The sequence below is a fragment of the Oncorhynchus clarkii genome, unplaced genomic scaffold, assembly GCF_045791955.1.
Source record: "Oncorhynchus clarkii lewisi isolate Uvic-CL-2024 unplaced genomic scaffold, UVic_Ocla_1.0 unplaced_contig_8866_pilon_pilon, whole genome shotgun sequence".
Taxonomy (NCBI): domain Eukaryota; kingdom Metazoa; phylum Chordata; class Actinopteri; order Salmoniformes; family Salmonidae; genus Oncorhynchus; species Oncorhynchus clarkii.
The window spans coordinates 58,389-72,911 of NW_027261151.1; the positions used below are offsets into that span (position 1 = coordinate 58,389).

Sequence of the window (14,523 nt, forward strand, 5' to 3'; positions counted from 1 at the left end):
TCTACCAATGCTGTGGCTGTCTTCCTAAACCACCTCTGGTGTAACCAGTTGATTGTAGAAGGCCGGTGGGCTACAAGTCACCATGGGGCCCCGTGACTGCTGGTCCTGGACCAGCCTACCTCTCACCATCCTGGCTGTGCTTCTCTTCCACCGGGATGCCAATGGTAAGTTAGACCCAGGGGAAAAAAACGTTTTGTATGTGATTAAACTACAGCGTATTGTGGTTGGTTCAGTTTCAACACACAGTAAGAGAAGTGTTGCTGGTAAATAAAAGAACAACTCTCTTTGAGTGAACATTTTTGTAAATATCTGAAATGTCATCCTCACATTCAAGACTTCCAGTTTTTGTCATCCTGGCAAAAAAAAACACTTTTTTTTTTATTTGTGTGTGAGAGCTCGATGACAGAAAAAAATATATCCTGTTGTAGAAAAAGATAAAGGGACTTAAAATAATAGATTAGCGGGGTAGGAACATTTGTTCAAAGTCATCTTAATTTCTTCCCGATCTTCTTCCCTAAAGATGAATAATTTATGTTGTTCATGTTCTTCTCCCTGTTTTCCAGTTGTTGTTGTTGAAACAAATCGCTCTTCTGGCTTCCATTTTGTTTCCGCTGAATGGCAAATACTCCACATTTCACAAAATGGCATTTTGAATCCATCAACAACATCAATATTTTATAATTACACATTACAGAGATTTTGTTGCTTACTGATACCCAGCTGGAATAGTTTTTTTGGCACATCTCAGTTATACCAATACTAGTGTCATGTATTTTAATTTATATGATTTCAACAACAACATTCATGAGTTAATTTATATTATACTTTTTTTTGTGATTTAGCAGATGCTCTTATCCAGAGCTACTAACAGGAGCAATTAGGGAAAGGTGCCTTGCTCAAGGACACATCGACAAATTATTTTACCTAGTCGGCTCTGGGATTTGAACTAGCAACCTTTCAGTTACTGGCCCAACGCTCTTAGCTGCTAGACTGTAATATTCATATGTGTAGACATACTGAATTACAATTGAATGCATTTTACCGTCGTATCATACTGTGCTATGATTGGTTAAGACCACCTAGTTGGTTAGGTGATGGTCAGTTGATCCTGGTTGGCGATACGTGAACATGCCAGTTGTAGCTAGCTAATAAAGAGCTACGTTAAGAAATATCCTGTAGTACTGCATTGTATTATTTTGTACAAAGCGTGCAAAACAAGACATAGACTACCTGCTGTCCACTGTTATATTAACTTATTATAACTTGATAATTATGAAAATACAGGCCCTATTTTTCCTCAGTAGCTTTTTATTAATCACAATGAGTCATACTATATCTGTCAGATCTCTCTGTGTGAACATACCTGTGGTCTCTTTTAAAGCTGTGATATGTCACTTTTTGGGCGACCCAACAAAATTCACATAGAAATGTGAGTTATAGATCTGTCACTCTCATTGAAAGCAAGTCTAATAAGCGATAGATTTGTTCTTTGGGGGGTATTTCTATACTCCCCATTTTTAAGTTTCATTTTTTGTACTTTCGGTTTTGTACGCCAGTTTCAAACAGCTGAAAATACAATCTTTTTGGTTATGGAAAATATATTTCATAGCGGTTTAGATGGTACAATAATTCTCTACACTATACTTGCTTTTTTTGTCACATAAACTGAAATTAGACAAACTATTAGAATTTTAGCAACCAGGAAAGAGCGGAACGATTTCTGCATAGTGCATCTTTATTATAGCCCTACTGTGGTTTTCCTGTGTGGTTGGAAGGTATAATCGAGTTGTGTGCCATTGTGTGGTAGGCCTACAGTAAAGTTGTACATGATGCTATCGTGTTGTCACCTCTACTGTCCTCTCATTGATACTGGGAAGTCTGACACTCCATGCCACTAATTGACATTCAGAATGTCATTGATGGTCAGTTATACTGAGTTAAACTGAGACCATTTTGGATATACTCAGTTCCTTAGTGACGATTATGAAGTCTGAAAGTCTTTTAGTTCCCCCATGGTATGATGAGGTGGTCCTATTTAGTCTGAGACAGGATGCAGCACTGAATAAGTGCAGGTGGGGTTGAATCTCAGTTCCCTAGAAGCTGTAGTCCCATTGTTTTATGCTAATTGAGTTCCAACTCTTTAGGATGTGAAATGTGTTTTGTCTTTTTTTTTTATCTCTCTGTGTGTATCCCCCTTCTATTAGTCATGAACATGTCACTGTCACTGATACCAAGGGGAAATTCTGATGAAGGGGAAAATCTCCTTCACCTGTCTGCAATCTTTAATCACCTCTCATCTTAGTAAAAATCTTATTTTCAACCAACTAGGATCCAGCTAAAGAAAGATTGAGGCCTGTCCCTGTAGCCATTGTTGCAATATTAGTATTTTTTGTGTGTGTGTATGTGTCACCCCCTGACCTTAGAGAGCCGTTTTATTTCTCTATTTGGTTAGGTCAGGGTGTGATGTGGGCCTTCTATGTTTTGTTTTCTATGTTCCTTTATTTCTATGTTTTGTCCGGGTATGGTTCTCAATCAGGGACAGCTGTCTATCGTTCTCTCTGATTGGGAATCATACTTAGGTAGCCCTTTTTCCCTCCTTCAGTGTTGGTAGTTAACTTTGTTTGTGACACTTAGCCCTATAAGCTTCACGGTTGTTGCTTGGTTTGTTGGAGACATTTAAAAAATAAAATATACGCTCACCACGCTGCACTTTGGTCTACTTCCAACGACACCTGTGACGGTATGATTTGATATAGAGGTGATGGGTGATCTTATGGGGACCTATTGGTCAGGCAGCGACTGACTTCAGTTTAATTCTTTGCAGGTCAAGATTCTGATTGTTTCCCAGAGATTAGAGTGACACGGAACACAGTATGGAGAGCTTCAACTGGGAAAAAACTGAAGATGAACTGTTCTGTTGATTTCTGTTCTAACTCACCAACACCATCATGGTGTAAGTTTGATGAGTCAAACATATGCCTAACTGTCAACACAACAACTCTCATTCAAACACAGTTGACAAATTTGACAAACACTACATGGATCTCATTTCTGACTTTCAAAAACATATCCAGAGGTGATGCTGGTCTATACAGGTGTAAATTACACACGGCTGTGGGTCATTCTATCAATGTTATCGTCTCAGGTGAGCAATCTATTAATACATTTTCTCAGTTTGAAATGTTTAATCAGTCAAACATTTAGTTATTTTTCCCATTCGTAGAAGCAAACCCCCTGTGATGGGTGTCAATTGTTATGTATTTCAGAGAGAATTGAAGACACCACAGATTTATATCAGAACAATGAAACAAGTAAGAGGAGATTTTGACTCTTCATAGCTTAGCATGCATTGCACACTGAACATAAAGGTGCTGCAGTATGAATGTACTTCAAGGCACACCACAACACAATGCTATGTCACACCTAGCTCTGAAACACTGTGGTAACCAGTAACACCCTAACAGCCAGTTAAAACTAGTAACCATGTTGAGTCAAACCTCCTATTCAGGAGCGTCATTTTGATGTAAAACATGTGTGTGTCTGCATGTGTGTAATTAGCCAGAATTATTTTGCTGTTAACTAATTTCCTGTATTTGTATATTTTTTGGCCAATAGCTTTTATGAATTCAAATGTGGGGTGGGGGGACATTTCCTGCCTGTTCATAGTGGAAATCAGGCCTCTTTCTCTTATAGACAGTACAGCGAGTCAGAGTGACAGCTTCCTGGAGTGGGTGTGGCCTTATGTTTACTCCTCGGCTGGGATTGTGGTGTTTGTCATCGTGGTGATAACCATATCCATGCTCTCATTGCGTGGTTGTAAAAGTAAGATGCTCACAATTACCATAGCACATTAATACAGACTAATGATGACCATAGCACATTAATACAGGCTAATGATGACCATAGCACATTAATACAGACTAATGATGACCATAGCACATTAATACAGACTAATGATGACCATAGCACATTAATACAGACTAATGATGACCATAGCACATTAATACAGACTAATGATTACCATAGCACATTAATACAGACTAATGATGACCATAGCACATTAATACAGACTAATGATGACCATAGCACATTAATACAGACTAATGATGACCATAGCATATTAGTACAGACTAATGATGACCATTGTACATTAGTACAGACTAATGATGACCATAGTACATTAACACAGACTAATGATGGCCATAGTAGATTAATACAGACTAATGATGACCATAGCACATTAACACAGACTAATAATGACCATAGTACATTAATACAGACGAATGATGACCATAGTACATTAATACAGACTAATGAGGACCATAGTACATTAATACAGACATTTATTTCTGGGATATGACTTTTCATTTCAATGTTTTGTTCATGATTCCCTTGAAATTGCAGGTGCCTGTCCGGCCAGGAAGTCAAGGAAAGAGGACCAAACAGAGAACCAGGTCAAACAGATATACACTACACATCTAACTTTCATTTAGTCCTGTATTAGTACTATTAGTACAGATTCTGGATGGTCTTTAATGTGTTTACAGTATGTAACATGGTGGAGTCTTTTGGTGTACTCCTTGTCTGTCAGTCCCAGGTGTTGTGTCTCTGACTGATTCAATTATATGACAGGCTATTTTATCAAATCGATTACCTAACGTTTGATTACGTGATTGAATTAAACCATGCAACAATTAACTCGTTAATAACCTGGGGCACCACGGAAGAGTGTTTATAGAGTTGCTCTTTTCCGAATAAACTCTTAAAGATCTGAAGATCTTTTATAATCAACAGCAGTCAATTGTTAATCATCACCTTATTTAGTCTCATCTGAATGTCGTAAAATTCTTGGTTATCTGCACGAACCCTGGCTAACAAGTTGAATCAGCAATGCAAAATTTGACTTAATTATTTATTTACTAAATACCTAAATAATCACACAGAATTACATTTACACAGGATAGATCATACATTGATTACTAATCATGTCATAAAAGCAAAAGTCCCTAGCGGATGAAACCGATATGACGGCTGGTTACCCAAAGAAAGGGGGTTGGGTTTGAATGAAAGAGCGGGATAACTGAGGGACAAAGGGGATTGGGTCTCTATCGGACCTTGAGAAGCTATGCTACCGTAAATATAGAATCCTATGCATTCTAATAATCATCCATTCGGAAATTGAAAATGCAAGATATATATTTACACTGAGCTGCGCTTCGATAGATGGTTTGAAGATGGAAGACTGGTTTGCCCAGCAGATATCGCCATTGTCCTTTGAAGAATCTTTCTGGTTGTAGTGTTGTAGAGCGGATACTTTGAAGTAGCCTGTCGTTCTCAGGAGATCGTCTGTCCTTTCCTAGGCCACGTACGTTTACAGCTGCAGCTGATAAGTTGATGTACAGAATTTCTCACTTATTCTATAGTGAATAGGAGTTCAAAGTTCATACCAAGTTGCCATAATCAGCTCGTGCTGTATTCTGGCTGGTCTAGTCGAAATTCCTCCTTCCAGCGTGGTGATCGTCACCTCCACATGATCTTGTCATGTAAATTTCGTTATGTAGAGGGAATATTCAGCCATTCGCAACCACAGCTCACACTGGGGTTTGCTTAGTCTGACATGAATTAGGTCACGGGGGCTTTATACTGGGGAAGAGAAGGGCGTGTTTCATCCCTCTCCAACCAATGTCTGTTCACTTAAGCGTGGCCACTGAGTGAGAATAAAATTACTTGAAAACAATTCTCTCATTTAGAAGGCTAAAATTACATTTAATATTCTCACACACAGTTTCATATTTAAACATTTAAATTGCACAACAATTCCATGTGAATCTAATGTCTAGACGAGAATGTGTAGACTTTCAAGATACAATTTATGTTGTCCTGTCATCAGTAATAATGTCCCAGACAACAACTGATCTGACATCATGTTCTTTAAGTACTTTCAACTGGTTGGATTACAGAAATATTGTTAAATTCCCCAACCTTTTGATGTTACCATACTCTCTCTACGTTAACAAAGGGCTTTCCAAGAGTCCATTCTGTAGAGGGGAGAGAAAAGGGGGAAAGGTATTTATGGGGGGGTCATAAACCTCACCCAACAGGGCAACTTCATGACACAGGTGTGGCCCTCTATAATCAAGGGTGGGGGTTGCAAATACACAGAGTATTAAAGTAGCTTACTTGTTGTTGCAGTATATGGCTATACCAATGACCCAGCAAGCATTCCCACGACCCAACCCACAATCCCACCACAGAGGAAGCATCCGATCCCACCAATCCCAGGACCGGCTCCAAGCCCAGCCCCGGCCCCAAGCCCAGGCACAAGCCCAGCCCACCCCACCGCCGGACTGTATCTATGACAACGCACCTGCCAGGGGCCCACGTCGCACTCATCCGGCACCCGGCCAAGCTGCAGCCAATCAGGTAGCTGTCCCGGTGGACACGGACAATACCTATAGCAACGGGAAGGAGAAAGAGGAAGAGAGTGATATCATGTACGCAGCGCTAAACCATCAGGTAAAGCCTCGAGCCACTGCGCACCCTGCACAGCCTCGGGTAGAGGGCTCAGAGTACGCAGCCATACGAGTGTCCTGAGCCCTGGAACCAGGAAGTAAAACTCCGCTTCCCAGAGGGCCAGAGTCCTACTGGTCTTTGTTTCTCCCTGATTACGAGAAGGGGGTCGCTGCGTCCCAAAGTGTCGACCGGAGTATGGGCGAATGGGTGTGTCAAAAGGGAAGTAGTGGGTGTGTGGACACTCAACCAGACTGTGACACAACTAGGTGCTGTCATCAACCAAAAAGGGTTATTTGGCTGTCCTCATAAGAGAACCCTTTGAAGAACCCCCTTTGGTTCCAGGTAGAACCCTTCTGGGTTCCATGAAGAACCCTTTCCACAGAGGGGTCTGCATGGAATCCAAAAGAGTTCTACCTAGAACCAAAAAGGGTACTCCTATGGGGACAGCCGTAAAACCCTTTTGGAACCCTTTTTTCTATGAGTGTACCTCACATTGAGCTACCATACTGCGAGAGTTGGGACATCTGTTTTTAAGCCAGAGGATGAGTCTGAGTGTTAGAATTACATGAATAATTGTACATTTTCCGGTTTAAAACTGAAGATTGTTCATTGGGGCGGCAGCTAGCCTTGCGCTGGGTCAGTAACCGAAAGGTTGCTAGATCAAATCCCAGAGCTGACAAGGTCAAAATCTGTTGTTCTGCCCCTGAACAAGGCAGTTAACCCACTGTTCCTAGGCCATCATTGTAAATAAGAATGCGTTCTTAACTGACTTGCCTAGTTAAATAAATATTAAATACAAAATTTGAAGTATTGATGATGGGTGTACTGTTGCTTTATGGGTTGTACGCATGTTCCTACTGTGACTGTCACCCTGATATATTACTGTGACTGTCACCCTGATATATTACTGTGACTGTGACTGTCACCCTGATATATTATTGTGACTGTCACCCTGATATATTACTGTGACTGTCACCCTGATATATTACTGTGACTGCCACCCTGATTTATTACTGTGACTGTCACTCTGATATATTACTGTGACTGTCACCCTGATTTATTACTGTGACTGTCACCCTGATATATTACTGTGACTGTCACCCTGATATATTACTGTGACTGTCACCCTGATATATTACTGTGACTGTCACCCTGATATATTACTGTGACTGTCACACTGATATATTACTGTGACTGTCACACTGATATATTACTGTGACTGTCACTCTGATATATTACTGTGACTGTCACCCTGATATATTACTGTGACTGTCACCCTGATATATTACTGTGACTGTCACCCTGATATATTACTGTGACTGTCACCCTGATATATTACTGTGACTGTCACTCTGATATATTACTGTGACTGTCACTCTGATATATTACTGTGACTGTCACCCTGATATATTACTGTGACTGTCACCCTGATATATTACTGTGACTGTCACACTGATATATTACTGTGACTGTCACACTGATATATTACTGTGACTGTCACTCTGATATATTACTGTGACTGTCACTCTGATATATTACTGTGACTGTCACTCTGATATATTACTGTGACTGTCATCCTGATATATTACTGTGACTGTCATCCTGATATATTACTGTGACTGTCACCCTGATATATTACTGTGACTGTCACCCTGATATATTACTGTGACTGTCACTCTGATATTGGCTACTAGATAGCTACTTCCCACACCGTTGCTGGACAGTAGTGCCTGTCATACGAGAGCGAACGGTACTGGGTCCCGGTGTTCTTGTTTTTCATGCGTGTCCTCCCCATTGAGTAGTAGACTGTATGTACTGTATGTATCAAGGTGACATCTAGATGGTTATCAATATTAGTTACTTCTTGTGTAGGCTGCTGCCCTCTTTTAAATAAAATAATTTGAGAGAAAACATTGCCACGTTAGCTGCCGCCTGCAACATGACCACGATACCAGTGGCAATCGGTGCCATTGAAGATTCTTATTATTTGAACCTTTATTTAACCTGGCAAGTCAGTTAAGAACAAATTCTGATTTGCAGTGATGGCCTGCACCGGCCAAAACCGGATGACGCTGGGCCTATTGTGCACCTCCCTATGGGACTCCCAATCACCTCCAGTTGTGATACAGCCTGGAATTGAACCAGGGTGTCTGTGGTGACGCCTCAAGCACAGAGATGCAGTGCCTTAGACCGCTGTGCCACTCGGGAGCCCCGATGAGGGATGAGAATGGCCTTATTTCTATTACAGCATATTGGATGACTGTCATTCATATTCCATTCACCCAGTTCAATGTAACAGTGATAGGTTTAGGCTACTACATGATAGTCAAATTTTCCCTATACCCATCATGAGGTTTCCTCAACCTAGACTATGAATGAAAGCTACACCATGGTGCTGTTTAGGCTACTGTAGACCAACACTGCAAAACAGTGTGTTTTAATCAATTATTTGTTTTATGTAAAAAGGCTAACTTCTTAAAAATATTTTGCTATTTACATTTTTATGAAATTCACTGAGGAAGATGTTCCTCCCCTTCCTCCTCTGAGGAGCCTCCACTGCATGATACCCAGTAGGAAGGACTTTGGCAGGCATGTCGATACCACCCCGGTGCACTGGTCCGTCTTATCGACTCTTCTTGTAGCCCAATCAGCCACGTAAAGCGGTATTCAGTAGCAACAAATCTGCCCAATTAGCTAATAATCCATACACCCACTCTCCCATACTTCGGTTGCCATATTGGGCTGCAGATACTCATTCTTGGTATTACAGAAATCGATCAGCTGGCTGCATCGAACTTTGAACTTCCACCAATGATAATGTCAGTTTTAACTATGGCCTTTTAGGTACAACTTTCTTACAGAGGTTGATTCTTGAGGCCTACATGAAATATTCCACTGCACTGTAATTAGGTGGAAATCAGTTGACTGTGAATGTAACTGTGATTGATTGTTTTGTTTAATGCATTTTTCTGTGATTGCGTGTTTCCTATTTAAACAAATAATCAGATTTGATTTACTATAGTATAATTTTCACTGCAATATTACTCTTCTCCATTCCTTACTGTAATCAACCAGTTTCAGTGAAATCACTGTGAGTGATGACAATCCCCTGGCCTTGGGTTTAGTTGAGGTGTTACTGTCGTTGTGCAGGGTGTTTTGCAGTTTACCTCTTGTGCTGGGATGTGATTAGGAGGTTTCCTGTGCTACACAAACCAAAACCCCCACATGTTGCAGCACACGGTTACATATCCTGTGATGCAGTGAGAAGCTTTCAGTGTGTGTGTGTGTGTGTGTGTTCATGCCTGATCTACTGTTCCTGTATGTGTGTGTGCATGTGTTATCCCAGCTAGCACATAATGTTCTGAGAACCATATATTTCTTAGACCTTGGTGAGAGCGTGGTTCTCCTATGGTTATTTTGCACACGACCTTCCCACAATGTTCTGGGAATGGTGCAGGATACCCAGCTAGCACACAATGTTCTAAGAACTTCAGCGTAATGTTTCCTGCAGGTTTCCTCATGTTTCTATTTAAAGGAAAAATCCACCCAAAACCACTCATTCCTATAATTTACAGTGTTGCATAACACTAATATGTGAGAACAATATTGTGAATTTTATTTTATTTTGTCATTGTAATAAGGTTGGTAGCAACGTGAAAATCATTGTGGAAATCTGTTGCAGCTCAAGACGACTAAAAAACCCACAATGCAATGCTCTTTCTATGGGCTTGCTGGCCAGTAGCTAGCTAGCAAACGTAGCTACACACAATACTACCAAAGTCAATATCAGCATGTGAAGAAGGTAGTTAGCTTTATAATTGCCTAAACAAAATGCAATATCAATTTAGGAGTCTACAATCTCACCATGTTTAACCTGCAGATTGATATGCCTCACAGAGTGGAGTCTGACATTCACAACGACACCATGCAATGCACCCTGGACTGAAGAGGCAGACAAATAGGAGAAATGTGTTAGGCCCTCTGTTCAATTACACATTTCTCGAGGTAGGAATATCGCGAAAATATGATCAATGGCTCATTTGAGAGAAGACTACCTTCCGTGTTATGGCATCGGCCAGTATTAGAATCTGACATGTATGACAGACATTTTAACAATCTAAAAGTCATATTCCTATTAACTTCCAGAGACCCTTTAACACAATGCTACATCATACTGGCAGAACTCAGATACACATGAAATGACCCAGGGAATCGATAGAGCATCACTCAGATACACAAAAACAACAGAACATTCAAAATGGGTGAATCTTTCCTTTAAAGTCATGTTCTCAGAACACGAAGAAAACTTTCCATAAAAAGCACAAGGAAACATTAGTTACATTCTAAGAATGTTATTTAAAAACATGTACATTCCATTCTCAACATCAACAGAACTCTCTCTGTACTCTATCTTGTTAAGTGTGTTCAGGTGTGTTGACCGCAATGGGTGCTTGTTTCCTTTAAAATGGGGTCTGTTTGAATAGACCAAAATGGACGGTTTTGTGAACGCTAGCTCCATCTTGGTGGCGCAGTGGATTAATTCCAAAACATTCAGGGAACCATAGTAAACGTTCTCAGAACCTCCCTGCAAGCTAAAAATGAACATTCCCAGAAAGTTTTCTGTTTTACTGGTCAGGAAATGTATGGCTTCCTTCGCAGAAGAAATGGGAAACCAAAAACGTACGTTCCCCCGACTTCCAAGTAACCACATTTAGTAGATGTGAGGGTTTATATGATTGCATGAGTGTGTGCTTTACTATATGTGATTGTGATCTCCTAACCATCACAAAGACACAGGGCCTTGAACAGGAAACACAGGGCTGACCACCGTGTCGTGAAGAACACCTGACATGGTGGGATTGAGACTGTGTTGTTTTACAGTACAGCTCAGGTGTCAAACTCATTCCACGGAGGGCCGAGTGTCTGCGGCTTTTGGTTCCTCCATTCTACTTCACTGTAAAAATAGAAAGCCTCAACACTGTGCATGATTGTGTAACGAAACCATGGAAAATAGTGCAGCTAAACTGAGATCTGGTGTTTGGAAGGTGTTTGAATGTAAACCCAATGAAAGTGTTTTAATACGCAGAATGTGTTTTAAAACAGAAAGGAAGTACTTTGAACGACCCAAAGTGGTTCATCAACATGACTTGGTGTTTTTTTTAAGAGATTGTTGTAAAAACACTTTTTGTGGTTTCAGTGCATGTAAAAGGCAGCATCAAAACACAACTGTTTTTCTCATACAATTAATAGTTTATAAATGCAAATGGTTTATAATCTTAAATATTGATTGATGAAAAGGACCTATGGAGAATATTGTTTGTGGAGTTCTACCTATTTTTTCCAAAGCTTTATTTAGACAGATTAGAATCCGGAGGTGCAGTCAGATGGTACATTTTGTTGGAATTTTGCCCATTCACCCACACACCCACTCACCCACTCACCCACACAGCCACACTGTAAGAAATTATTCAGGGGTGAATTGAAATTGAATTTTATGACTATAACCAAAGAGAGAGAAAATTAGTGATTGAACTCATTAGAAGTCTGGTTTTAATCACGTTGTATTTTCTATCTTGTCACTCTGATTTTAGGGGATTGTGTGTAATATATATTTTTTGACTTTATGATTTTTTCACACAATGATTTATGCATGTTTGATGAAATCCAAGTATATTTCTGTTTTAGTATTGAGCTTGTGCCATGAAGTGTAATGGATCATGATATCTGAACCGTCAGACTGACGTTCAATGAGGACAGCACCCATTCCCACATATTATTAATGGTGGAGATGATTAATGGTGGAGATGATTAATGGTGGAGATGATTAATGGTGGAGATGATTAATGGTGGAGATGATTAATGGTGGAGATTATTAATGGTGGAGATGATTAATGGTGGAGATGATTAATGGTGGAGATGATTAATGGTGGAGATTATTAATGGTGGAGATGATTAATGGTGGAGATGATTAATGGTGGAAATTATTAACGGTGGAAATGATTAATGTTCAACCTCCAGTTACTGCTGGTGATTTGGACACTGTGCTTGACAATGCCTGCCCAAAACGGTAAATAATGTCAAATGATCAAATAGATAACAATGTTAAACATTAAGACACTTCAGACAAAGGGATCTAATTCTGTACTAGACAGTATTCAAAACATCAGAATGGCGTTTAGAAGCTTTAAATAGAGGAAATGGCACCAAAAGAGAAGGGATCTAATTCTGTACTAGACAGGACTCGAAACACCAACCTAGTGTTTTCAACCTTTTCTGAGGGCTCCCAGTCTCTGGCAAGGTGTTGCACAGCACTTTTCTGTGAGGGCTCCCAGTCTCTGGCAAGGTGTTGCACAGCACTTTTCTGTGAGGGCTCCCAGTATCTGGCAAGGTGTTGCACAGCACTTTTCTGTGAGGGCTCCCAGTATCTGGCAAGGTGTTGCACAGCACTTTTCTGTGAGGGCTCCCAGTATCTGGCAAGGTGTTGCACAGCACTTTTCTGTGAGGGCTCCCAGTCTCTGGCAAGGTGTTGCACAGCACTTGATTAAGTGGTGTTACAACACACTGTGTCATGTTTCAAAATATCTCAGGATGATGTGTTTCAACACTCCAGCAAAGTTAAGGTTTCGTCTCCTTCAATTTGGTGGCAGCTCAGTTACCACAAGTTTTGGCATTACAACGTACTTCATTTTAACAGTGTTGATTGATAAATTAAGGTCACTAATTAGTAAGGAACTCCCCTCACCTGCTTGTCTATGGCTTAATTGAAAGGAAAAACCAAAAACCTGCAGACATGAGTTTGACACTCCTGCAGCACAGTATTGTAGATGAGGTGAACCCGAGGTGCACTGGTCATCTGACACCACGATTTAAAAAAACAGGAACCGCTTAGCTGACTGGCATGTTTAGGCCAGTAATGGGACTTTATCTCTCAATACCAACATGCACATTTACGTAGACACTCTTGTCCAGAACGACTTACAGTTGTGAGTGCAAACATTTAAAAAACTTTTTTTGTGCCACGCTCTACCAACTGAGCTGCACGGATCACATACATGATACTGTTGTGTGAGGTCACTTGCACCATAAAGGCTGTATTGTGAACACAGTTAACCCCACAAGGCCTCATACTCTGACAAGACTTGTTTCATTTCTGTTCTTTTTTTCTCTTATAGCAACCTGACAATCTGCATTGTCTCCAGGTCTCTCTTGAAAAAATAGATATGTTTTATATCAACGAGAGTAACCTGGTTAAATAAAGGGGAAATAAGTGCTAATCCTTCCAGGGTGCTGCTTCTATAAGACACTGTTCTCTCACTGAATGTACTGGAACAGAACAGCAATGATGATTGCCATTGACTGGCTATTTAAAATGAGGCTTTTTTTTATAAAATATGTGTTGTTGCTTTACATGTATTATTCAATAAATGTGATATTTTCTGAACGGCGAATGATGAACTGTACATGAATTAGGATGAAGCTATGTATTATGTTTGGTTTAACTGCGTCTGAACTGCATATACAGTTAACCTGATTATTAAGCCTATATGTTTTTTCCCAACCAAAACATCAGTGACATTTAAGACACTCAGAGAGGGAAGCACCTGTTCCCCTACAAGACCATGCTCCCCCATGCTCAACGTCTCAACGTCCCACTGAATCCAGGAAATGAGCCATTTCAGTTCAAAACAGTGATCCAAAACTTAGACCACGTGGTGCTTCTCTGGTCTAAACCACTTCAGTCCCGTGGTGTGAGGTGGACGTAGGTTGTTCCCGCCACCTCTCTGTGGTCTGTGAGTGGAACTAACTGTTGAAGCCTGACTCTGTGATAGCACGCTCCCCCCCCCACACACAGACAGACACGTGGATGGGGTTTTAGGCTGGTTTCTGTACAGCACTTTGGGACATCTGCTGATGTAAAAAGGGCTTTATAAATACATGTGATTGATATGTGCAAATCAAATCAAATGTATTTATATAGCCCTTCGTACATCAGCTGATATCTCAAAGTGC

The 14,523-nt window shown here is 40.4% G+C and overlaps 1 protein-coding gene across 1 annotated transcript; it reads left to right on the forward strand.

Moving 5' to 3' along the window:
* Positions 1-6,594, forward strand: LOC139405481 (uncharacterized). Its single transcript, XM_071147813.1, has 7 exons — positions 1-164; positions 2,825-3,145; positions 3,267-3,311; positions 3,465-3,467; positions 3,694-3,822; positions 4,405-4,454; positions 6,193-6,594. The coding sequence occupies exons 1-7, from the start codon at positions 83-85 to the stop codon at positions 6,592-6,594; spliced, it is 1,032 nt and encodes a 343-aa protein (XP_071003914.1). The 5' UTR covers positions 1-82.
* The last annotated feature ends 7,929 nt before the right edge of the window (positions 6,595-14,523 follow it).

Excerpts from the sequence above, each read along its gene's own strand:
- LOC139405481 (XM_071147813.1), top strand. The coding sequence starts at position 83 with ATGGGGCCCCGTGACTGCTGGTCCTGGACCAGCCTACCTCTCACCATC. Across the intron at positions 165-2,824 it reads CTTCCACCGGGATGCCAATG|GTCAAGATTCTGATTGTTTC; the intron begins GTAAGTTAGACC and ends AATTCTTTGCAG. Across the intron at positions 3,823-4,404 it reads CTCATTGCGTGGTTGTAAAA|GTGCCTGTCCGGCCAGGAAG; the intron begins GTAAGATGCTCA and ends TTGAAATTGCAG.